Below are 27341 nucleotides of genomic sequence, written 5' to 3' on the forward strand. Positions count from 1 at the left end.
AGTAGTATTGAAAATTGAAATGACTCAGTTATTTTAGGACACTTTTTTTAATAAATGACTCAGTTAATCCGGGACGGAGGGAGTATTATATTTGATGAACAGAATATTAAATACTTTTTTTGTTGACATGAACAGAAGATTAAGTACTTGATCATGTGTGCTAGTGTCTGCAACTTGGGTAGTGTTAAATCAATCATGCAAGAGTTGTCAATTAAACAATATTTTGAATGATATTGGCAATTTGGCACTACTATTAAGTCACACAGACAAAAATCTAGCTTTACACAAAGTACATGGTTTCTTCAGCTTTCTAGTTTCTTGGCAATTGTGACTCTTACACACAAACGACATCTCCATTACTGTGTGTGGGGGCACCACCACTGCCTTTCTACTTGTCCTCTCTCCACCTTTGACGCTCTGTAACACAACCTCTTTCTCTGTCACAAGTTGGACCACAATAACTGATGATATATTTATTTAATTTACCATGTCTTATTTGGTCATAAACACAGATAAAAATGTTTAGGGCACCAAATAAATGAAAGTAATAACTGTTCATGTGAAAAATGTTTTTTAAACTTTTAAAATTTGACATCGGACATAATATTTCAACACATTTTACACCGTTTATGATTTTATTTTTCCTTCACTGAAGCTGAGTCTATTTTATACGGTGTCATAAACACAAAACAAAAATATTTAGGGCACACACATAAATGAAATTTTTTACAAATAAAAGTAAAAAAGTTGATGTGTTTAATTTACTTTTTTTTTATTTGTGTGTTTAAATATTTTTGATTTAAGTTGTGACTAAGTAAGAACCATTCATGTTTAATATATGAAAAAAAATGTTTTTTCAGACTTTAAAATTGGACATCGGACAGCATATTTCAACATATTTATACTGTTTATGATTTTTTTTCCTTAGAATCCAAACACGTTGAAGCTGAGTCTTTTTTATACGGTGTTAAAATTTTGTGTCCAAATACGGGTGCTAATAATATATGGGTCATGTTAACTTGTGTCCTTAGGGCACAAGTTAAGGAGCTTATAAAGGAAATTAAAAATAAATTTTATATTAAAAGTATAACTTTTGCAACTTTTAAGATATTGAATACACACATTTCAAGAAAAACTTTATACATTTGTCTTCCTAATTTATGCCCCAAGGGCACAAGTTAACATTTCCCATAATATATTGGCTTAATAGCAGTTTCGATCCCTAAGTATTAGGAAATTGCGATTTTGCCCCCCTAACAAAATAAAGGGTAATGATATTTTGACATCCATTTGATGACAACTTTGTTGACAACCTTGTTTTTCTCACTTCTTATTGGTCAAAAACAATGGAGAGAGAAAAAGGAAGAGAGAGAATAACAATATCATGTGAGTATGAGAGAGAAAGTTGTCCAAAAATTGTCAAAGATGAAGGTGAGAAAAACACAAGAAGGGGGGGGGGGGGGGGTTGAATTGTGTTTTGAAAAATTCTTCGTTTCTCCTAAAAACTGAACACACTGATCAGAAGCTAAGTGAGACAGCTTCTGAAGTGATAATCAGAATCTAAATGCAGCGGAAAAAACAGAGAGAGAGAAGAAGAACGACACAAAACAATTATACTGGTTCCTTCCACAATCCGGAAGTAGTCCAGTCCCCCTTGCACTTCCAAGGAGATTTCACTATGAGTAATATCTGATTACAAATGCTCAAGCACACAAGCAAGAGACTTCCTTTGCTCAAGCACACAAGCTACAGACTTCCTTTGCTCAAGAACACAATCAAGAGACTTCCTGCTCAAGCACAACTGCAAGAGACTTCCTAACTAAACAAAATTACACAGAAAATTGTTTAAGGTTGAACACTTGATATACAATCAGAGGTGCTCACAATACAAATCAGATACAGACTCAATGGACTTAAGAATTTCTAAGATATGACTTTGAGACACAGAAATTCTAAGTGAATGCAGAACAATTTCAGCAGAGGTTTGGTACTTGTGAAAATCTTGTGAGTCTTTCGTTCAGCGTTCTTGCATTTCCAAATCTCTAGGTCTTCACTCCTTTATATAGAGGTGTGAAAGAGACGTTGTGAAATTGCCAGCACACCAAAGAGTCGTTGTTGAAGCTTGATCTTTCACCAATGATCTTTTGCCTGATTTGGTTGTTGTCCTATGAAGAACCAATTTGAAATCCATTCCTTATCCAAAGGAACATATATGCAGGCGAGACCGTATTCTGGAGCTGTTTTCTTGTCTTGTAGCGTGGACACAAAACAGAGTGGTGGAGAACGTGGTTGTACAATTCGTACAAAGTACAATGTCAACGCTTTCGTCCAAATTGCAAGCACAAGCCTTCAAACACCTTTGAAATGACCGTTGCAATGTTCCACTAATTTTCTGCTATGTTTTCGAATCCAATAGACAGCTTTTGCAATGTAGATCCTTCAATCTTTGAATGTTTTGCAAATCCAGTTGATCTTCAGCTTCTGGTGAAATGACTTCTGATGAGGCAGCTTCTGATGAAGCAACTTCTGCAGCTTTTGATGGTGCAGCTTCTGATGATGTGGCTTCTGGACCTCTTGTCTTCAGAAGCACTATTCTTCAGGAGCAGCTTTACTTCAGGAGCGGTATTTCTTCAGGAGCAGCTTTGCCTTCAGAATCATCTAAGCTTCATTTCCTTTGCTCTTTATTTGCTCATTCAGAACCAATGATGATGTAACTTTATAATTATGGTCCTGTACACTTGAACAAATATTAGCTAGTCCAATTTACAATTTTTAATACCTTGTTATCATCAAAACTCTTTAAGGTTCATTGTTAAACACATTTTGTTCCAACAATCTCCCCCTTTTTTATGATGACAAACAAAAGTATTTAAAATTGATCAATTGTTGTTAATCTAATTAACAAGTTGACTTTGGGGTTCTGAGGTTTGTAAGCTCAGAATCTGAGGTTTGTAAGCTCAAACTCCCCCTGAGTCTGATAGTCTTTAAGGTGAGGTTTGTAAGCTCCCCCTAAGTTCTATCCAGGTTAATTAAATTCATTTTTCGCACAATAAAAATACCAGAGCTTTAAAAAAAATTGAATCATTGAAAGAATTAACTTATAGATAAGAAGAATGGTTCAATTAATTTTACTTGAATTTTGATACTTCTTCGTTCGTTCATAGCTTATACCAATAAGGTAAAAAAAATGATAGAAGTTTTTCAAAAATTTCAAATGCCATTAATGGGGCTCAGAGCCTTTAAATACTTGTCACATATACTCCCCCTTTTGTCATTATCAAAAAAAAATAAAAAAAACATAAAAGACAAAAAGATTTGAGAAAAACTCAAACAGGAGAGAGTATACAAGAAATTAATTAATTCAATCAGATCAAAATATATGAGCATGAATATCCAATTATCAGAAGCAGCTAAGCAGTCAGAAGCAGTAAGCATTCAGAAGCATAAAAATAAAACAAGATGGTTTCAGAAGCAAGAACTAAGAATTTTAAAACAAACAACAAACAAAAATAACACAAAGGTGTGCAACTAAGGGTTGGTTTGTTGTTGTTTCTTCATCTCCTCCATTTCTTCAATTTTCTTTTGCAACAGTTCTTCAAGCTGTTGTTGCCTCTGGAGAAGAGCCTGTTCCCTTTCTCTAGCTTCTTGCTGCTGCTGTGCCATCTGTTTCTTCAGAAGCTTACACAACCTTGCTTCTCTGGTCAAGTAATCCGTTTCTAAGAAGAAAGGCTGGTTTGCCAGGAGCAGTGTAGAACTTCGTACTCTGAGACTCTGATTCAAATGCTCCATTAGCCTTCTGACTGAAGCTTGCTTGACTCTGATGCATTTAGCCTTGATATCTTCAATAAGCTCAGCTGCCCGGTTCTGAAGAGATGCCCAGGAGTCTTCATATGCACTTGTGAGATCAATTGTCCTTCTTTGATCCACCAGATTATGCATCTGACTCAGGATTGTGAGATGCTCAGCATTGATATATCCAGATTCCAGGATGTTTGTGGGTGGTTGTTCAAGAGTTTCAAGATCAGAATCACTGATTTCCAAATCTTGAACAGGGTTAGGAACTGGAATGGTAAAGTGTGTTTGTGTGTTTGAAGATGAAGGCTGGTCAGAAGCAATGTGTGTGGTAGAGGTTGAGGCTTGAACATTGACTTGAGAGATGTCAACATCCATAGGAGTTGGTGCTGGGGAGTGTTCAATTTCAGTTGGTGGTTGTTGTGGTGAAGTTGATGTTTGAGTGTTGAGTTGGGGGTCAATGGTAGCTATTGGTGATTGTGGGGGTGTTGTGGGTTTATGTGGTTCAGGTGTGTGTTGATGGGGGTTTTCTGAAACAACATTTTCAGAAGCAGCTGCTTCTGGAGTTGTTTCAGAGGCCTTTTCTGAGGTAGACTCAACATGTTAAGGAGTTGTTTCAGAGGCCTTTTCTGAGGTAGACCCTAATTTTGGACCTAAAAATACTAATCAATCTTTCTTTTCTTGCATTTCCAGTTATTTGAACTATCTCTGATCAATTGCATCTTTCTCTGCACCTCATTTCAATTCCATTTGCAAAATTTACATGTAAGGGCATTTTAGTCATTTCCTATGTCAAATTTCTCTCAATCTTTCAAAATTTTGTTTTGAGTCCTTTCAAATAGGTTGAATAAGTCTTTGTTTCATTCTATGTCAAAATCCATTCCAAAATCTGCATTTGAAGTCATTTTAGGTCAGTTTTGCCCCTAGGGGCATTTTAGCCTTTTCAAGTGCCAAGTCACTGTTTAAACCCTAAAAATTGTCTCTGAGTCCTTTAATTTTGCTTGTATGAGTCTTTGATTCATTTTCTTGTTAAAAATTCATTTTAAATTTGCATCTGAGTCATTTTTAGCCCTAGGGGCATTTTGGTCATTTCACACGAAATTTCGGCAGAGAGGTACTTTAGAGTACCTCATTTAGGCCATTGGTTCGTTTTAGTCCGTTTTGTCAAATTTTAGACGTTTCACTTTACGTTTAGTCAAATTACTTTTTTTATTTCCAATTTTATTTTAGTTTTTTTTCCTAAGTCCTAAAGTCCCTAAAATTGCACTTTGGTCCTTCATGTCATTTTCTCTTATTTTTTTTTAAGACTTCTTTTTATCTTAGGTCAAATTTCCTTTAAGTCCTCTTGGTCAAAATTGCATTTTAGTCCCAAAGTTCCAAATATTGCAATGTGGTCCTTTTTGTGTCCAGGTCATTTCTTTTTAAGTTTTAGTTTTTGCAGGTCAGTCCTTTATTTCTCAAAATTGCAAACAGGTCCCCAAGTCCAAAAAAATAGCCCAAGGCCGAATTATTCCAAGTCCAGGTGGCGCTTTCACATTGGTCCAATTATCACACTTGTCACCTATATAAAGGCCACATCACCAGTCACAGAGAAATCATCAATCATTACGTGACAAATCATCATAAACACACTTCATCATTCTCTCTCCAATTTCAAAGATCAAAACTGTAACCGTTTCCAGAAACCATCAAGAACACCATAGAACCCTAGAAAATTTCCAGAACTCAATTCATCAATTCATCATAGATTCGAACCAATTCCATCACAAATCAATCTAATTCTACAATCAAAGCAGAAGCATCGATGCAAATTCATAGAAGGTTCTCAGAGAATTGTCATCACTGAACCTTCACCTTCGCAATTCAAGCAAGAACTCATCGGAGACGAATTCGTTGCGATCACGAAGGGTTTTGTGAAAGAGAAGAAGAAGATTCACCGATTTATTTTCGGTTGCAAAGGTTTCGAAAGCTTACCAGGACAATCAAGAACGAACGTAGGATCTTTTTGTTCGAATCTCCAAACAAATCCAGGTAAATACACAAAAACCCTCTCGTTTGCATTCATGTTCGTCATCGAAGGCTTAAAATGGAAAATAAACGGTGAATTGATATAAAGATTCGAAAGGATTTGAAAAAGATTGAAAACCGAACCCTAAAAAGCAAAATCATGAAGATCCACCGTTTATTTTTCAAATCAAAGCTTGAATCCATCATTAGCATGAAAAATAGGTCAAGATAGGGTTTGATTCTAAGAAGATCAGAGAACTTTTTCAAAACCCTAAGAACGTAAGCTTCAGGCTTAGATCTGCTCGAATCTAAGACTCTATTCCAAAAACCAGTACCAGAATCATGAAGAGGACTTCTAGACGAACACAACGACGTATTTAGTTTTCAAAAAAGAGGTTCAGGTACGGCGGCGCCGCCGGCGGCCACCGTACCTCCGTCGTAGTGTTCGTCGGAGAAGACGACGGAACTCTAGAGAGAAGTGAGAGCTTCTCACTCTAGTTTTGAGAGAAGAGAGAGAAGGAGAGGTGAGAAGTGACCTTGGACCGGTCTTCTGGCTTTTTAAAGGAGCGTGAACCAGACCGGTTCACCTGAACCAGTCTGGTTCACTCCTGAACCTTGTGCTAGCCACCGTTGGATTTAGGGTTGATCCGTCTGGATCAATCCAACGGTCCCTGAACTCCCTGAGGATCCAGGATCCATTCACCCCTTGGGCTTGGGTTTGGGCTTAATTTCCTGCGTGCTTTCTTGTGTTTTTTTTGCTATGTGCACCACTGAATCTTGCTGCTTACACCACTGCCTTGCCTAAAATCCTTTAAAAAATTCCTAAACCATTTTTTCATGTGTTCTTGATATTTTCTTTAACATTTTTGTGGTATTTTTTGTGCTAAAGTCTGTGGAAAATCTTTGAAGCATTTTTTCTCTTATTTTTTTTGTTAGAATTAATATTTTCTTACACTTTTTAGTCCAAAAAACCCTTTAAAAAATTCCTAAAAATTCATGTAGACTTCTTGATATTTTTGTAGTATTTTGTGATAACTTTCACATGTTAAAATTGGTTAAAAAAAATTAGGTGTCAATTTTCTTGATATTTTTGTCATATTTTGTGCTAAAAATAAGTGGATTTTTGCTTGATTTTGATCCAAATGGCTTGATGAATGTTGGTGTTTTAGTTACTTGAATCCCTAGGAGTCTAGCTACTGTTTGTGTTTAGTTTTGTTGCACAATTGTGAAGTTTGGTAGGTTACTTAGAGTACAAGTTACTTGTATAGTTAAATAATGAAAATATGCTTAAAATTGGTTCTAAAAAATGTCAAGCAAATCATATAGCCTTAATTCCCATTCCAAACTTGTTTCTAAACCTTTAAAATGTAATTGGAATGTGAGAATTATAGGTCACTTGGTTCTTGCATCTTATGAACAAATTTTAGCCATGCTTGCACTTATTTTCTATCTTTTATCTTCTAGTATTTCTCTTACTTCATTTCTTTGATATTGCCTTATACCACTAACCTTCTCATTTCATATTTCATATTCATCATAAGCATCACCATTTCATCCCATTTTCATCTCTATTCTTCTTGCAACTTAATTTGTACCAAAGTTAGAATGTAAACACTTAGGAAATTTTGTAATATTCTTTCATGCTTTATTTTTCTTGGCAAAGAGGCCATAGAATGTATCTAGGGTATGATGTAAAGGACAATGGACTCTAAAGATGTACACCGACACAAGCACCGACACATGCACACACATCACTAAGTAGCTAGAATATGCATGTTTAGATGTATGATTAGGATTGTATGTTTAGATGAATGCCTAGGATTCATACTTAGAAAAAAAATCAATTTTCCAAATAAATGTGAACAACTTCACTTAAACCTTTTCCAAATAAACCTTGGGATCCAATATCCCATTGTATTTTTCTTTTCCATTTTCTTAATCAAATTTCAATGAAAATAATCAAACTTTGACCATATTTTGCAATTCACTAATTCAACCTCACTATTTTCTAATCTCATGCCCTTGAGGCCTCTTTCTATTCTTCAAAATCCATTTTCAAACTTAAAATCAACCAACAAAAACAAAAACATTTTTTGAGAGAGAACTACGGTGGATTTGATCCCTTAATCGGGTACGTAGGCAAGGAACAAAATTCCTTCAATTCAACTAAAATAAAAATTCAAAAACATTCTTCTCCCTCCAATTCTTCACTTAGTAACTTTTAGGTGTAAATATCATTTTCAAAATAGCATTTAAAAATAAAGCGCGCGCGTAGAAATTAAAGACGGTTCCTATAGGTTACTATAGTCGTTATGGGTGCCTAACACCTTCCCGTAGCGAAAACAACTCCCGGACCTCGATTCTCAAGGGTTTTGCTTACTTTTTCCCTTCCCAAGGAAAAATAAGATATCACCGGTTAGAAAGGTTCAAACGTAATCAATGTTTGACACCCGAAAACCAAGATAAAACAGCTGGCGACTCCGCTGGGGGGATTCGAGAGTTACGCCTAGTCTTTATTTCCACGCTTGCACTTGTATTTTTACTTGTTTCTTTTACTTGCTTTCCTATGTGAATAAATGTTTAATTTCTTGCAAACGTGTGGGGTGAGAATATCAAAAGTCCTGCACCCGGGCTGAGTGAACTTAGGATTTAGGAGGGATATAATCGACAATTCATTCCGGGGGTTGCCTCGTGTTTTGGATTATGCGATCAATCCCACATAGCTGAGGCATTTTGGGGGTGATGTTGTCGGCGCGGGTTGTCGCGTTTAGGCACTTTGCTTCTAATTGTTCTATGACGCTATGGACCGTAGATAACCAAACCCATCCATGGCCATTTTCTAGGACGTAGTGCGGAGGCTAAACCGAGTGTCGTCTCGAGTTTTAGTCGTCACGCGATACTACACTCAAGTTAGACCTTCCACGTATAATCATGGCGCGAGTGTTGTCTCGTGGCACCATGAGATACGTCGGAGAGGTTGCAACTTGGGAACCTTTTTTAGAACCCGGTTACTATTATCCTAAAACCCTAGTTTCACCGGACGCCGTGTCCACCCATGACTCCTCGACTTTGAACTTCAAACCCACCATGTTTTCTCCGAACTTGAACATAATTATGCATTCATGCATACATGCATACATGCATAAACTTTTTGTCATGCATTATTATCGAAGGGCTTAGACAAGTTAAAATTGTAAACATTGTAGGGATGAAGATGACTAAGTCCTACAAGTTCAAGGAAGTGGATTTGGCTAGTTTGAGGGATTTGGCACTCAAGATTGAGGATCCGACTGGTTTCCGACACCGTTACGGGGCTTTACTTCCTATTCTCCATACTAATGTGGATGAGAAGCTTGTGCACACTCTAGTGCAATTCTATGATCCGGGGTATCGGTGCTTCACTTTTCCAGACTTTCAGTTGGTGCCTACTCTAGAGGCTTATTCTTCCTTGACGGGTTTACCTATTGCTAAGGATACCTTTCTCAGGACCCGAAAATCCTCTTCCTCCATTGGTTATTGCTAAGGATCTCTATCTCAAGACCACCGACGTCTCCAAGAATCTCGTTACTAAGGCACATATCCGAGGGTTCACTTCAGAGTATCTTCTTGGGAAAGCCAACCTCAATACCACTTGTCAAGACACTCTCGAGGCTATTCTTGCACTTCTCATCTATGGGCTTATTCTCTTTCCGAATCTTGATGGCTTCGTGGACATGAATGCTATTATGATCTTCCACTCCAAGAATCCGGTTCCTACTTTGCTAGCTGACACATACCATGCTATTCACGATCGTTCCAGCAAAGGTCGTGGATACATTCTTTGTTGTGTGCCTCTCCTCTATAGGTGGTTTATTTCGCACCTTCCGCAGTCTTTCCACGACAATCCGAGGAATTGGTCTATTTCACAGAGGATTATGGCTCTCACTCCTAATGAAGTGGTTTGGCTCACTCCCGCTTCTAGGGTCAAGGAAATTATCTTTGGTGGTGGAAAGTTTCTTAATGTACCTCTTCTTGGTACCCGGGGTGGAATCAACTATAATCCGGAGCTTGCTTTGCGACAATTTGGTTTCCCGATGAAAGATAAACCCATCAATCTTGCTACGGCTCCTTACTTCTTTCACTACTCCAATGCTCCCACCGGAATTAGAGAAGATTTCATGCATGCTTGGACTAAGCTTCGGAAGAAAGAGGTGAAGCATATGGGTGTAAGGTCCGGTATTGCTCATGAGGCCTATACACAGTGGGTGATAAGCCGAGCTGAGGAGATTGGTATGCCTTACCCTTCTATGAGATATGTGTCTGCAACTGTTCCTACCATGCCTTTGCCTCTACTCCCACCTACCCAGGAGATGTATCAGGAGCATCTAGCTATGGAGAGTCGGGAGAAGCATCAGTGGAGATTTAGATACTATGAGGCTGAGAACTTGATCATGACTTTGGATGGAAAGGGTGAGCAGCAGACTCATGAGGTCTTGACACTGAAGAAAGAGTTGGCTAAAGCTAAGAGAGAGATTGAAGAGAAAGATATACTGCTTATGAGGGACTCCAAGAGAGCTAGGGGGGCCCGTGACTTCTATGCACGATACTGCGACTATGAGTCCGACTCTGAGGACGATGCTTCCACTTCCTATGCTTGAGGACTTCCATTTCCTGTTTGTTATTTCCTTTTGTTTATGTTGAAATGGTCTTGTAAAACCATATGTTGGTTGTTTGTTTCCCGTTTATGTCAATTGTTGTTTAGTAATGTTTACAAGTTTATAATTTGTCTAGAACTCTTCGATAACACAAAAAGAGTCTTTTTTGCATGCATTTACACATTTCATGCATCATATGCATTCATTGACCACAAAGAACTTCTCTCGTGCTCATTGCCTCCTGGTTTTGTCCGCCGCAGTCTGAAAAGTGGCTCGTGTTCGCAAAGTCTACCAACCAGATAGAATTCATCAGACAAGATTTCACAAGAGAAGGATAATGGCTAACTTTGAAGAAGAAAATGCTCTGCTCCGGGCCGAATTGGCTGCTATGAAAGAAGATCTGGCTAAGGCTCATGACGCTATGTCCACCATGATGGCTGCACAGGAACAACCAGCCACTTCTATTCCAGTTACTGCTGAGGTGATTCCCTCTATCCCACTGTCTACTGTGGCTACTGATGCTCGTTTTGTTATGCCCAACGGCCGTCCTTACGGACTCCCACCTTTCTACTCTCCTAATACTGCTGCTGGTGTCTCTGGGTTTGCTGGTCAAGGACAGATTCCTGTGTCTACTGCTATGCCTCAAGTAACCACCGTTGTTACCGACCCTATTGTACACACTGTGCAACAGGCGATTGATGTTGATACTCCGCGTGGACAAGATCCCGCAATGGAAGCTATGAAGAGACAGTTAAGGGAGTTGGCTGGGGAACTCCGTGAGGTCAAGGCTAGCCGAGGAAACAATGGTGCTCCTGCTAAAGCTCGTGATCTGTGCTTGGTGTCCCGATTTGAGGTTCCTAAGAAATTCAAAGAGCCAGAATTTGACAAGTACAATGGGACTTCTTGCCCACACAACCATGTTATCCGGTATGTCCGAAAGATGGCTAACTATGCCGACAATGATGCACTGATGATCCACTGCTTCCAGAGTAGCTTGACAGATGATGCAGCGGATTGGTACACTAGTCTGAGCAAAGACAACATTCATACTTTTGAGGAACTCGCTGCTGCTTTCGAAGGTCAATATGAATTCAATACCCGTCTAAGGCCAAACAGGGACTCTCTTAAAGCCCTATCTCAGAAATCAGATGAAACCTTCCGAGAATATGCTCAGAGGTGGAGAGGGGCAGCTGCTCGTGTTTCTCCTCGACTTGATGAGGAAGAATTAACGCAGACATTCCTGAAGACTCTAAAGAAGGAATATAAGGAGAGAATGATAGTCTCTGCTCCGAACAACTTCTCTGATATGGTTACAATGGGAACCCGTCTAGAAGAGGCTGTCCGAGATGGTATTATTGTCCTTGAGAAGGGTGAATCTTCAAACAGTGCACCAAAGAAGTACGGTAACGGTCATCACAAGAGGAAAGAATCTGACGTAGGGATGGTGTCTGGTAACCCGTCCGCAGCAGCCATGCAACTACCTTTGCCCTATCAATACATGCAATACTCTCAACATCCTTTCTTCCCACCATTCTATCAGCAATATCCTCTACCACCGGGTCAACCACCAATGCCCGTCAATGCCATCCCCCAGCAAGTACAACAACAGCCTCCTGCTCAACAGCAACGGCAGCAACAACAGGGTCCCCGACCCAAACCTTCTTTTCCAACAATACCAATGCTTTATGGTGAGCTGCTCCCAACTCTACTTGCTAAGGGACACTGTGTCACCAGACCAGGCAAGCCTCCGCCTAATCCATTGCCTCCCAGGTTCCGTCAGGACCTAACATGTGAATTCCATCAGGGTGCTCAAGGCCATGATGTCGAAGGTTGCTTTGCTCTGAAATATATTGTGAAAGATCTGATAGAAAAGGGACGGTTGACTTTTGAGAATAGCGTTCCTCACGTCCTTGACAACCCGCTTCCAAACCATGCTGCTGTCAATATGATTGAGGCCTTTGAAAGGATTCCCGTTCCTCAAGAGGATCCCATGTTGGATGTCCGCAATGTCGTTACTCCCTTGGTACCTCTACATATCAAGCTCTGCCAGGCTTATCTGTTCAAACATGATCATGATTCTTGTTCGGAATGTCTGCAGAACCCTATGGGCTGTTGTGTTGTGCAGAATGATATTCAGAGTCTGATGGATGACAAGTACTTGATTGTCAGTGATGTATGTGTGATCGTGCCAGTGTTCCATGATTCTCCTGTTGAAAGTGCAAAGAATGTTGAGCCTTTGGTGATCAGGCTACCTGGTCCTGTATCTTATACCTCTACCAAAGCAATTCCCTACAAATACAATGCAACCATGGTTGAAAATGGGGTGGAAGTACCTCTGGTATCCCCAGCTACAGTTGATAACGTTGCTAGTGAAATCACAACTCTGAGAAGCGGAAAGGTCCGTCCACCCTTGTTTCAAAGACAGGTGGTCACACCCATTGCTACGGTAACTCCACCAGTTGCTCCTCCTGTTGACAAGAACACCGGCCCAGCGGGCCAATCTATTGAAGAGTCCAATCTGGACGAAATCCTGAGGCTTATCAAGAAAAGTGACTATAAGATTGTTGACCAGCTGCTACAAACCCCATCAAAGATATCCATCTTGTCTCTGCTCATGAGCTCAGAAGCTCACAGGAAGGTGTTAATGAAGATACTGGAGCAAGCGTATGTCGACCACGAAGTCTCTGTGGATCAATTTGATGGGATAGTGAGCAATATTACTGCCTGCAACAACTTGGGGTTTGGTGATGATGAGCTCCCCGAAGCAGGGAAACGCCACAACTTGGCTCTACATATCTCGGTGCACTGTGGGTCTGACCTGATATCCAACGTGTTGGTAGACACTGGATCATCTCTGAACGTAATGCCCGAATCAACGCTAAGGCAATTGAGCCATCATGGAATTTCTCTGAGGGGTAGCAGCTATCTGGTTAAAGCTTTTGATGGATCCCGCAAAGATGTCCTCGGGGAAGTGGACTTGCCAATTACCATTGGTCCCGAGACATTTCAAATAACTTTCCAAGTCATGGATATCAACGCCTCTTACAGCTGTCTCCTCGGAAGACCATGGATCCATGACGCAGGAGCAGTCACATCCACTTTGCATCAGAAGCTCAAGTTCATGAGGAACGGTAAGGTTGTCACTGTATATGGTGAGGAGGCATTTCTGGTTAGCCAAATATCATCGTTCTCTTGTGTTGAAGCAGGGTCCGCAGAAGGAACGTCGTTTCAAGGATTGACTGTTGAGGGTGCAGAGCCCCGGAGGGCTGGTGCTAGCATGGCCTCATTGAAAGATGCCCAGAAGGCTGTCCAGGCAGGGCAAGCTGCTGGCTGGGGCAAAGTGATTCAGATTTTGGAAAACAAGCGTAAAGAGGGCCTTGGATTCTCCCCAACCTCTGGTGTTTCAAAGGGAACTTCCTACAGTGCTGGGTTCATCAATGCTATTACTGAAGGTGCTGCTGGGAGTAGTTACGTGCCCACTTTTGTTATACCAGGAGGCACTGTGAGAAATTGGGAAGCCATTGATGTTCCTTTAGTCATGCATGCTTCCATGTAATGTGTTTTGTTGCTCATGTTTTTTGTTTTCAAAATAACAATCCTCTCGCTCTGCCCAAGGCGAAAGTGATATCATTGTAAGGGCGTGTTTGTTTCGGCATTGCCGTTATCAATAAAAGTTGTCGTTTTTCTCACGACTCTTTGTTTTTTTACTTTTTAGTGCCTTTTTTTTCTTGGAAATAATGGTAATGCCAGAAAAAACCAAAACATCTGTATTTTCTTATTAATTTTAAAAATCTGCATAAAAAACATTTTTCTAAAATCATCCCAATCATATTATGCAGATTGAACCACAATAAACCCGTTGAACACAGTGACCCTATGGCTCCTCCAAATTTTGAATTTCCTGTATATGAAGCTGAAGATGAGGATGATGATGATGAAGAGATACCGTATGAGATCACTCGACTGCTTGAGCAAGAAAGAAGAGCCATTCAGCCTCACCAGGAAGAGATTGAGCTTATCAACCTGGGTACTGAAGAGAACAAGCGAGAGATCAAGATTGGTGCCGCACTTGAGCCAGAGGTGAAAAAGAAGATTATTCAGCTTCTCCATGATTATCCAGATGTCTTTGCATGGTCCTATGAAGATATGCCGGGTCTAGATCCCAAGATTGTGGAACATCGGATACCGACAAGACCCGAATGTCCTCCCGTCAAACAGAAATTGAGAAGGTCTCGTCCAGACATGGCTCTTAAGATCAAGGCTGAAGTACAGAAGCAGATTGATGCGGGCTTCCTCATGACAGCTGAATACCCTGAGTGGATTGCCAACATCGTACCAGTACCAAAGAAAGATGGGAAAGTTCGAATGTGTGTTGATTACAGAGATCTGAATAAAGCCAGTCCAAAAGATAACTTCCCATTGCCTCATATTGATGTACTTGTTGACAGTACTGCTCAATCCAAAGTGTTCTCCTTTATGGATGGCTTCTCCGGTTATAATCAGATACGAATGTCTCCTGAAGATAGAGAAAAGACGTCCTTCATTACTCCATGGGGAACGTTCTGTTATAAAGTGATGCCGTTTGGCTTGATAAATGCTGGTGCTACCTATCAAAGAGGTATGACAACTTTGTTCCATGATATGATTCACAAAGAAATTGAAGTATATGTTGATGATATGATTGTGAAGTCAAGTGATGAAGAGCAGCATGTCGTGTATTTGAAAAAGATGTTTGAAAGATTGAGAAAGTACAAGCTGCGGTTGAATCCTAACAAATGCACATTCGGTGTACGATCCGGGAAGTTGCTAGGCTTCATTGTCAGCCAAAAAGGCATTGAAGTTGATCCTGATAAAGTCCGAGCCATCAGAGAGATGCCGGCCCCTCAAACTGAGAAGCAAGTCAGAGGTTTCCTCGGACGTCTGAATTACATTTCAAGATTCATATCTCACATGACTACTACTTGTGGTCCAATTTTCAAACTGCTCAGAAAGAATCAGCCTGTTGTATGGAACGATGAATGTCAAGAAGCTTTTGATAGCATTAAAGAATACTTGTTGGAGCCACCTATCCTTGTCCCGCCAGTGGAAGGAAGGCCTTTGATTATGTATCTGTCAGTGCTAGACGATTCAGTGGGCTGTGTTCTCGGTCAACAAGATGAGACTGGTAAGAAAGAGCATGCTATCTACTATCTGAGCAAGAAGTTCACCGACTGTGAGACTCGGTATACAATGCTTGAAAAGACTTGTTGTGCTTTAGCTTGGGCTGCCAAACGCCTGCGTCATTATATGGTGAATCATACAACTTGGTTGATATCCCGAATGGATCCAATCAAGTACATCTTTGAAAAGCCTGCTGTTACTGGAAAGATTGCGCGTTGGCAAATGTTGTTGTCTGAATATGATATTGTGTACAAAGCTCAGAAAGCAATCAAAGGAAGTGTCCTTGCCGAGCATCTTGCTTGTCAACCTCTTGATGATTACCAGCCAATTAAATTTGATTTCCCTGATGAAGAAGTTATGTATCTGAAGGCAAAGGACTGTGAAGAGCCACTGATCAATGAAGGGCCAGATCCCAATAGCAAATGGGGATTGGTGTTTGATGGTGCTGTTAATGTTTATGGTAAAGGAATTGGGGCCATCATTGTAACTCCGCAGGGGCACCACATTCCTTTCACCGCTCGAATAACTTTTGAATGCACGAACAACATAGCTGAATATGAAGCATGCATCTTGGGCATTGAAGAAGCCCTTGACTTGAGAATTAAGCACCTCGACATCTATGGAGATTCTGCACTTGTTATCAATCAGATAAAGGGCGAATGGGAGACTCATCATGAGAAGCTGATCCCATACCGTGACTATGCAAGACGTCTGTTGACATACTTTACAAAGGTTGAACTGCACCACATCCCTCGGGATGAAAACCAGATGGCTGATGCTCTCGCTACTTTATCCTCCATGTTTCGTGTGAATCACTGGAATGATGTGCCTGTGATCAAGGTGCAGCGTCTTGATAGGCCCGCTCATGTGTTTACCATTGAAAAAATGCCAGATCAAGCTGACAAAGATGTGAATGACAAAAAGCCTTGGTATTACAACATCAAGCAATTCCTGCAGAATCGTGAATATCCACCTGGTGCTTCCAACAGGGATAAAAAGACTTTGAGACGATGGGCTAGCAAATTCCTTCTAGACGGAGAAATCCTATACAAGAGGAACTATGACATGGTCTTGTTAAGATGTGTTGACAAACAAGAAGCTGAGAAATTGATGCATGATGTACATGATGGTACCTTTGGGACCCATGCTTCGGGTCATACCATGTCAAGGAAATTGTTAAGAGCCGGCTATTACTGGATAACCATGGAGCGTGATTGCCACAAACATGCTAAAAGATGCCACAAATGTCAAATTTATGCTGACAAGATTCATGTGCCTCCACATGCCCTCAATGTTATATCTTCCCCATGGCCTTTCTCTATGTGGGGCATTGACATGATCGGAAGAATTGAACCAAAAGCGTCCAATGGACACCGTTTCATTCTAGTGGCAATTGACTACTTCACCAAATGGGTTGAAGCTGCTTCCTATGCAAATGTGACCAAGCAAGTGGTCGTCAAGTTTATCAAGAATAACATCATCTGTCGATATGGTGTTCCCAACAAGATCATCACTGACAATGGTTCCAATCTGAACAATAGCATGATGCAAGCTTTATGTGAAGAATTCAAAATTGAACATCACAACTCTTCTCCTTACAGACCTCAGATGAATGGTGCAGTTGAGGCTGCTAACAAGAACATCAAGAAGATTGTTCAGAAGATGGTCACTACTTACAAAGATTGGCATGAAGTGCTACCTTTTGCCTTGCATGGTTACCGTACTACGGTGCGTAGTTCAACCGGGGCAACTCCTTTCTCTCTTGTATATGGTATGGAAGCAGTTCTCCCTCTGGAAGTGGAGATTCCATCTCTTCGAGTAATCATGGAAGCAAAGTTAACTGAGGCTGAATGGTGTCAAAGTCGGTATGATCAATTGAATCTGATTGAAGAGAAACGTATGGATGCTATGGCTCATGGACAGTTGTATCAAGTGCGAATGAAGAATGCTTTTGACAAGAAAGTCCGACCTCGAGAATTCAAGGAAGGCGAACTTGTATTGAAAAGAAGGATAAGTCAGCAACCCGACCCAAGGGGCAAGTGGACACCTAACTATGAAGGTCCTTATGTTGTCAAGAAGGCTTTCTCTGGTGGTGCTTTGATTCTTACACACATGGATGGTGTTGAACTCCCAAATCCTGTTAATGCCGATATAGTCAAGAAATACTTTGTCTAAAAAGAAAAGAACAGCGTGGTAGGTCGAAAACCCGAAAGGGCGGCCTAGGCAAAAATGCGCTTCCCGGTGGATCGAAAACCCGAAAGGGCGATCCAGGCAAAAGTTAGGGACAAAAAATGAATATGAAAAAGCTCGCTGAGATTGTACGCAACTCAGGCAAGAATGAGCGCCTCGATGAGCCGAAAACCCGAAAGGGCGGTTCATGCAAAAATGAGGTCAATAAAAGACAAGTAACTATATCTGGCAAACCACCATCACCCCTTGGGGCATCTGCAACTGTCAATGATCTTCTTCATCAGAGGCTTCTGTACTTGTGAATTCAAAATTTCTATGAAATGTAGCGGTCATCGTGTTCAATGTATCACCAACCAATAAAATTACCATTTTCCAAGCTTTGTAAATCCGTGAGGCCATGCCTTTGGCTGACTTTCACTCTTCTACATCAATTTGAGCCTTTCTATTGTTTGAAACTCTATTTTTCTTTCCACTTTCAATGCTATATACAAAACATTTTCTTTCTATTTTGATAATGTTAATGTCTGAAACAAACATCTTTTGAAAATTGAAAAATCTTTTTCTGTCTATTTTGAAAACAAACCTGAGCAACAGGGTACATTTCAATGAAACATGCATGAATGAATGAGTATCAATGTCTATTTCAATACATGTTACAAGCAGGTTACTCCCCAGGATGATCTGTGGTCAGTGGCAAGAATGAAAAAACAGAATGAAAATGAAAAATAAAAAAAATGAAAATAAAAAGCTCGCTAAGTTGAAAACCCGAAAGGGCGGCTTAGGCAAAAATGAGCACCCCGCTGATTGACAACCTATGAAGGCAATTCAGGCAAAAATGGGGCAATGAAAAGAATCTTATCCCCCGGTGAATCGAAAACCCGAAAGGGCGGTTCAGGCAAAAATGGGGTTTGAAAATGAAAAATGAAAGAATGAAATATTGAAAAAGCATTGACCACAGATGCGAACATCCAATGTTTATCCAGCACTGACACGCCTAGCAACGGCGACCTGTATCCACGGACTTTCCGAAGGTCCCTCTTCTACAAGTTTTATTGCCCTCAGCCATGGTTTCGATACGTCTCCCAACGACGGTATCTCCAAAGAGGTTTTTTCCCTGTGAATATGTTGCAGCACGAGCCACTACGTGCCCAATCTTCCAATGTCTTGTCTGCCTTTGTGAAATTTCTCTGCCAAGTTGCCAACCAATCATGCATTTCAAGCATACATACATGCATAATCATGCATTTTATGTGCTCATGCATCCAATGATCTTGCTATATCATACATACATGTTGCATATCCAACTTTCAACTGCCAAATTCAATCAAAGTTTCAACTGTCAAACTCAATTCCGACTGTCAATTCCAATTTTAAATTCAACTGTCAAATCCAATTCAATTTCAATTGTCAAAATTCGATGCAATTTCAACCTTCCAATCTCAATTCCAAACCATGTCAAATGTCGAATTCGAAGCAATCTCAACTCCAATAACAATTCCAATGTTGACATCCAATGACAATGTCAATGTCAATCTCCAATTCCAATATTGACATCCAATGACAATGTCAATGTCAATCTCCAATTCCAATATTGACATCCAATGACAATGTCAATGTCAATCTCCAATTCCAATGTTGACATCCAATCAATGTCAATGTCAATCTCCAACTCCAATTCCAATGCCAATTTCCAATTCCAATGTCAATTTCCAATTTCAATCCAATTCCAATGTCAAATTCCAATTTCAATCCAATTCCAATGTCAATTTCCAATTTCAATTCCAATGACTATGTCAATGTCAATCTCATATTCCAGTATTGACATCCAATGACAATGTCAATGTCAATCTTTCAATTCCAGTATTGACATCCAATGACAATGTCAATGTCAATCTTTCAATTCCAATGTTGACATCCAATGACAACGTCAATGTCAATTTTCAATCCAATTTCAATGTCAAATTCCAATTTCAATCCAATCTCAATGTCAATTGCAACTTTCCAATATCCAATGTCAAATTCAATTCCAATTTCCATGTCAATGTCAAATTCAATTCCAATTTCCATGTCAATGTCAATTTCAATTCCAATTTCAATGTCTATGTCTATGTCTCTGCCAATGTCAATTTTCAATTCAAATCAATGTCAATTTACTCTTGGGCCAACAAAAATGGTCATGTCAATTTTTCAACTCAAATCAATGTCAATTTACTCTCAATTTACTCTTGGGCCAACAAAAATGGTCATGTCTATTTTTCAAATCAAGTCAATAACAATTTACCCTCAATTGGTATCTTGTTAAGCCAGACTTTCAATTGGTATCTCATTGCTGGTCAAGTGCCGGGTTCAATCCAAAAAAGAACCACTTGTACCTACTTGTATACCTATGCTTCCGGACAAACGGCAAGTTCGATAGAACAGTTTGTACCCAGCTTATGCTCTGTTATCGGTCAAACGGCAAGTTCGATAGAACAGTTTGTACCCTAGCTTATGCTTTGTTATCAGTCAGACGGCAAGTTCAATCTGAAGAACAGTTTGTACCCAGCTTATGCTTTGTTATCGGTCAAACGACAAGTTCGTTCTAAGAGAACAGTCTGTACTCTCCCACATGATGTGGTGATAACCCAACAAGCAAGTTCGATCCAAAGAAACAGCTTGTATCAACCCTTTTGTCTATGTCTCCAGCCAAACGGCCAGTTCAATCCAAAAGAACAGTTTGTGTCTGCCTATCTGTTTGTATCTTCAACCGAGTGTCAAGTTCGATCCAAAGAACCGCTTGTATCTGCCTATATGTCTATGTTTCCGGTCAAGTGCCAAGTTCAATCCCTAGAACAGCTTGCACCTATCCCTTGTTTTTGTATTCCTCGGTCAAGTGACTAGTTCGACCCAAAGAACAACTTGTACCCTATTTTCTACTTCCTGGCTTGTCTACCCTGTCAGTGTCTATCTGAATCCCCAGTGACATGATAGGTTCCATAGACTCCAGTTGTTTGTCTTGCATTCATAATCAAATATTGCATAGCATTCATAATTTTGAAAATCTGAAAGCGTATTTTTACGTCCAAAAACAGTGCAAATGTTAATATTTAAGTATCTTCGTCCCGTCAACTCTAAGACTTCGTCTCTCGACTCTCTGGGCAAAGAAACTTAAATAGGGGCAGCTGTTATACCCTAATTTTGGACCTAAAAATACTAATCAATCTTTCTTTTCTTGCATTTCCAGTTATTTGAACTATCTCTGATCAATTGCATCTTTCTCTGCACCTCATTTCAATTCCATTTGCAAAATTTACATGTAAGGGCATTTTAGTCATTTCCTATGTCAAATTTCTCTCAATCTTTCAAAATTTTGTTTTGAGTCCTTTCAAATAGGTTGAATAAGTCTTTGTTTCATTCTATGTCAAAATCCATTCCAAAATCTGCATTTGAAGTCATTTTAGGTCAGTTTTGCCCCTAGGGGCATTTTAGCCTTTTCAAGTGCCAAGTCACTGTTTAAACCCTAAAAATTGTCTCTGAGTCCTTTAATTTTGCTTGTATGAGTCTTTGATTCATTTTCTTGTTAAAAATTCATTTTAAATTTGCATCTGAGTCATTTTTAGCCCTAGGGGCATTTTGGTCATTTCACACGAAATTTCGGCAGAGAGGTACTTTAGAGTACCTCATTTAGGCCATTGGTTCGTTTTAGTCCGTTTTGTCAAATTTTAGACGTTTCACTTTACGTTTAGTCAAATTACTTTTTTTATTTCCAATTTTATTTTAGTTTTTTTTCCTAAGTCCTAAAGTCCCTAAAATTGCACTTTGGTCCTTCATGTCATTTTCTCTTATTTTTTTTTAAGACTTCTTTTTATCTTAGGTCAAATTTCCTTTAAGTCCTCTTGGTCAAAATTGCATTTTAGTCCCAAAGTTCCAAATATTGCAATGTGGTCCTTTTTGTGTCCAGGTCATTTCTTTTTAAGTTTTAGTTTTTGCAGGTCAGTCCTTTATTTCTCAAAATTGCAAACAGGTCCCCAAGTCCAAAAAAATAGCCCAAGGCCGAATTATTCCAAGTCCAGGTGGCGCTTTCACATTGGTCCAATTATCACACTTGTCACCTATATAAAGGCCACATCACCAGTCACAGAGAAATCATCAATCATTACGTGACAAATCATCATAAACACACTTCATCATTCTCTCTCCAATTTCAAAGATCAAAACTGTAACCGTTTCCAGAAACCATCAAGAACACCATAGAACCCTAGAAAATTTCCAGAACTCAATTCATCAATTCATCATAGATTCGAACCAATTCCATCACAAATCAATCTAATTCTACAATCAAAGCAGAAGCATCGATGCAAATTCATAGAAGGTTCTCAGAGAATTGTCATCACTGAACCTTCACCTTCGCAATTCAAGCAAGAACTCATCGGAGACGAATTCGTTGCGATCACGAAGGGTTTTGTGAAAGAGAAGAAGAAGATTCACCGATTTATTTTCGGTTGCAAAGGTTTCGAAAGCTTACCAGGACAATCAAGAACGAACGCAGGATCTTTTTGTTCGAATCTCCAAACAAATCCAGGTAAATACACAAAAACCCTCTCGTTTGCATTCATGTTCGTCATCGAAGGCTTAAAATGGAAAATAAACGGTGAATTGATATAAAGATTCGAAAGGATTTGAAAAAGATTGAAAACCGAACCCTAAAAAGCAAAATCATGAAGATCCACCGTTTATTTTTCAAATCAAAGCTTGAATCCATCATTAGCATGAAAAATAGGTCAAGATAGGGTTTGATTCTAAGAAGATCAGAGAACTTTTTCAAAACCCTAAGAACGTAAGCTTCAGGCTTAGATCTGCTCGAATCTAAGACTCTATTCCAAAAACCAGTACCAGAATCATGAAGAGGACTTCTAGACGAACACAACGACGTATTTAGTTTTCAAAAAAGAGGTTCAGGTACGGCGGCGCCGCCGGCGGCCACCGTACCTCCGTCGTAGTGTTCGTCGGAGAAGACGACGGAACTCTAGAGAGAAGTGAGAGCTTCTCACTCTAGTTTTGAGAGAAGAGAGAGAAGGAGAGGTGAGAAGTGACCTTGGACCGGTCTTCTGGCTTTTTAAAGGAGCGTGAACCAGACCGGTTCACCTGAACCAGTCTGGTTCACTCCTGAACCTTGTGCTAGCCACCGTTGGATTTAGGGTTGATCCGTCTGGATCAATCCAACGGTCCCTGAACTCCCTGAGGATCCAGGATCCATTCACCCCTTGGGCTTGGGTTTGGGCTTAATTTCCTGCGTGCTTTCTTGTGTTTTTTTTGCTATGTGCACCACTGAATCTTGCTGCTTACACCACTGCCTTGCCTAAAATCCTTTAAAAAATTCCTAAACCATTTTTTCATGTGTTCTTGATATTTTCTTTAACATTTTTGTGGTATTTTTTGTGCTAAAGTCTGTGGAAAATCTTTGAAGCATTTTTTCTCTTATTTTTTTTGTTAGAATTAATATTTTCTTACACTTTTTAGTCCAAAAAACCCTTTAAAAAATTCCTAAAAATTCATGTAGACTTCTTGATATTTTTGTAGTATTTTGTGATAACTTTCACATGTTAAAATTGGTTAAAAAAAATTAGGTGTCAATTTTCTTGATATTTTTGTCATATTTTGTGCTAAAAATAAGTGGATTTTTGCTTGATTTTGATCCAAATGGCTTGATGAATGTTGGTGTTTTAGTTACTTGAATCCCTAGGAGTCTAGCTACTGTTTGTGTTTAGTTTTGTTGCACAATTGTGAAGTTTGGTAGGTTACTTAGAGTACAAGTTACTTGTATAGTTAAATAATGAAAATATGCTTAAAATTGGTTCTAAAAAATGTCAAGCAAATCATATAGCCTTAATTCCCATTCCAAACTTGTTTCTAAACCTTTAAAATGTAATTGGAATGTGAGAATTATAGGTCACTTGGTTCTTGCATCTTATGAACAAATTTTAGCCATGCTTGCACTTATTTTCTATCTTTTATCTTCTAGTATTTCTCTTACTTCATTTCTTTGATATTGCCTTATACCACTAACCTTCTCATTTCATATTTCATATTCATCATAAGCATCACCATTTCATCCCATTTTCATCTCTATTCTTCTTGCAACTTAATTTGTACCAAAGTTAGAATGTAAACACTTAGGAAATTTTGTAATATTCTTTCATGCTTTATTTTTCTTGGCAAAGAGGCCATAGAATGTATCTAGGGTATGATGTAAAGGACAATGGACTCTAAAGATGTACACCGACACAAGCACCGACACATGCACACACATCACTAAGTAGCTAGAATATGCATGTTTAGATGTATGATTAGGATTGTATGTTTAGATGAATGCCTAGGATTCATACTTAGAAAAAAAATCAATTTTCCAAATAAATGTGAACAACTTCACTTAAACCTTTTCCAAATAAACCTTGGGATCCAATATCCCATTGTATTTTTCTTTTCCATTTTCTTAATCAAATTTCAATGAAAATAATCAAACTTTGACCATATTTTGCAATTCACTAATTCAACCTCACTATTTTCTAATCTCATGCCCTTGAGGCCTCTTTCTATTCTTCAAAATCCATTTTCAAACTTAAAATCAACCAACAAAAACAAAAACATTTTTTGAGAGAGAACTACGGTGGATTTGATCCCTTAATCGGGTACGTAGGCAAGGAACAAAATTCCTTCAATTCAACTAAAATAAAAATTCAAAAACATTCTTCTCCCTCCAATTCTTCACTTAGTAACTTTTAGGTGTAAATATCATTTTCAAAATAGCATTTAAAAATAAAGCGCGCGCGTAGAAATTAAAGACGGTTCCTATAGGTTACTATAGTCGTTATGGGTGCCTAACACCTTCCCGTAGCGAAAACAACTCCCGGACCTCGATTCTCAAGGGTTTTGCTTACTTTTTCCCTTCCCAAGGAAAAATAAGATATCACCGGTTAGAAAGGTTCAAACGTAATCAATGTTTGACACCCGAAAACCAAGATAAAACATCACCCAGAAGTGTCTTACCAATGCTTCGTATGTTGGTCCATTCAACATCTTGAAGTAATGCATAAGTTCCTGCTTTTCATAGTAGCTTCTGATCCAACACTCATGGAAGGCGAGTGATTCAAAATCCACCGGATTTTCTATTTGAACCTGTAGTTCCCATTCTTCCAATTTCATGCTTCTTCCTTTGTAGTCAAATTCAGGGACCATCCGTGAAGTAGATACTGAAACTTCTCGTTACGAGCTTGATGATGCCATTTGATGATGATTAACGAAGATTTGAAGAAGATGAAGATTTTAGGGTTCTAAGGTTGAGAGAATGCGCTTACTTCGCAAGAGGTTTGAGAGCAAAAGTGTTTGTTGTGAGTGAGTAGTGTGTGAATTGTCAAAGTGTTAAAAGTAAAACGATTGCAATTCAAAAGAGACAAACAAACATAACATTAATGACAAAATTGGGGGCGCGTGAAAAGTACTTTCAAAGCTTTTAAATCATCATTGCCCTTTTAGTTATACACCAACACATACAGGCCACGTAAGAAGTTCACAGAGTAACTACCAAGTTAGTGGGCCAGAAGTTAATTTTTTAAAAGGTAACTTCCAACGTTTCCACTAATTCAACTATTCAGAAGCAACAAATCCAGCTTCTAGACTTCAGATGCTGACGTCATCATCAGAAGCGAGTTTTCCTCAGAACCTCAATAAAGAGCTTCTGATGGACTGCCGCTTCTGAACTGACTTCAGAACCTGAAACCCTATTCAGGAGCAAGCAAGCATTTAATCAGATACAAAGTGCATGTTCAAATTTTTCTTTATAAAATCAAATCTTTCAACAGTTAAAGGCTTAGTAAATATATCAGCCCATTGATTTTCAGTATCAATGAATTGTATATCTAAAATTCCTTTTTGAACATAATCTCTGATAAAATGGTGTTTGATTTCAATGTGCTTAGCTCTTGAATGCAAAATTGGATTTTTAGACAAACAAATGGCAGCAGTATTATCACAATAAATGGGAATACTGCTAGCAGTTATCTGATAATCTTCCAACTGATGTTTCATCCAGAGTAGTTGTGTACAACAACTTGCAGCCGAAATGTATTCTGCTTCTGCTGTAGACATAGCAATAGTTGTTTGTCTTTTGCTAGCCCAGGATATAAGATTATCACCCAGAAATTGACAATTGCCACTGGTTGACTTTCTTTCAATCCTATCACCAGCATAATCAGCATCACAGAATCCAATTAGCTTATAATCTAAGGATTTCCTATAAAGGAGTCCAAGATTAGTTGTTCCTTTCAAATACATGAAGATTCTCTTGACAGCAGTCATATGAGATTCTCTAGGATCTGATTGGAATCTTGCACACAAGCATACACTGAATAAAATATCTGGCCTAGATGCAGTGAGGTATAACAAAGAACCAATCATACCTCTATACAGCTTCTGATCTACTTTAGCTCTTTCATCTTCTTTGCTTAAGTTGCACGTAGGGTGCATTGGAGTGTTCATCACTTTACAATCTTCAAGTTTGAACTTCTTCAGAAGCTCCTTTGTGTACTTTGATTGATGAACATAGACTCCATCTTTGCATTGATTGATTTGAATGCCAAGGAAGAACTTCAGCTCTCCCATCATGCTCATTTCAAATTCATCCTGCATTAACTCAGAAAATTCCTTGCAAAGAGATGCATTAGTAGAACCAAATATTATATCATCAACATATATTTGCACAACAAGAATATCTTTCCCAAGGGTCCTTCTGAAGAGTGTAGTATCAACCTGTCCTCTTTTAAAATCATTTTTGATTAAGAAATTACTTAGTCTATCATACCAAGCTCTGGGAGCTTGTTTCAAGCCATATAGTGATTTCTTCAGTTTAAAAACATGGTCAGGATATTTAATATCCTCAAATCCAGGAGGTTGCTTGACATACACTTCTTCTTCTATGACACCATTTAGAAATGCACTCTTGACATCCATTTGATATAATATTGTGCCATGATTAACTGCATAGGAAAGAAGTAACCTGATTGCTTCCAATCTTGCAACTGGAGCAAACGTTTCAGTGTAATCAATGCCTTCTTGTTGACTATACCCTTGTGCAACAAGCCTGGCTTTGTTTCTTGTTACTTCACCTTGCTCATTCAGCTTGTTTCTGAATACCCATTTTGTTCCAATAATGTTCTTGTGCTGAGGTTTGGGTACCAGATCCCACACATCATTTCTTTGAAATTGATTCAACTCTTCTTGCATAGCTAGGATCCATCCATCATCTGAAAGTGCTTCATCAACTGTTGTAGGTTCAATCATTGAGATTAGTCCAATCATTGACTCTTCTTGTCTGAAATGTGATCTTGTTCTTCTTGGACTATCTTTGTTTCCAATGATTAGCTCCTCAGGATGTGAAGACTTGTGTTTGAATGTGTTTCTGGGAGGATCTTCTTGATGTGAGCCATCTTGTGCTTCATCAGAAGCAGTTTCATCTTGCACTTCTGATGTGGGTTCAGCTTCTGGACTTTCTTCAGATTCAGCTATCTGATCAGGTTCTGGAGT

The 27341-nt window shown here is 39.1% G+C and overlaps 1 protein-coding gene across 1 annotated transcript in view; it reads right to left on the minus strand.

Annotated features, from left to right (window-relative positions):
* Positions 1-258: 258 nt before the first annotated feature.
* LOC146897463 (cytochrome b5-like) overlaps positions 259-27341 on the minus strand; it is a 50535-nt gene continuing 23452 nt past the window's right edge. Inside the window, exon 6 of the mRNA XM_085738084.1 lies at positions 259-437. Coding sequence (XP_085594210.1) covers positions 259-437 — 179 coding nt within the window. The remainder of the gene's footprint in view (positions 438-27341) is intronic.

This window comes from Medicago sativa, chromosome 8 (assembly GCF_051527215.1).
Source record: "Medicago sativa cultivar Bolivia chromosome 8, Bolivia_mono, whole genome shotgun sequence".
Lineage (NCBI taxonomy): Eukaryota > Viridiplantae > Streptophyta > Magnoliopsida > Fabales > Fabaceae > Medicago > Medicago sativa.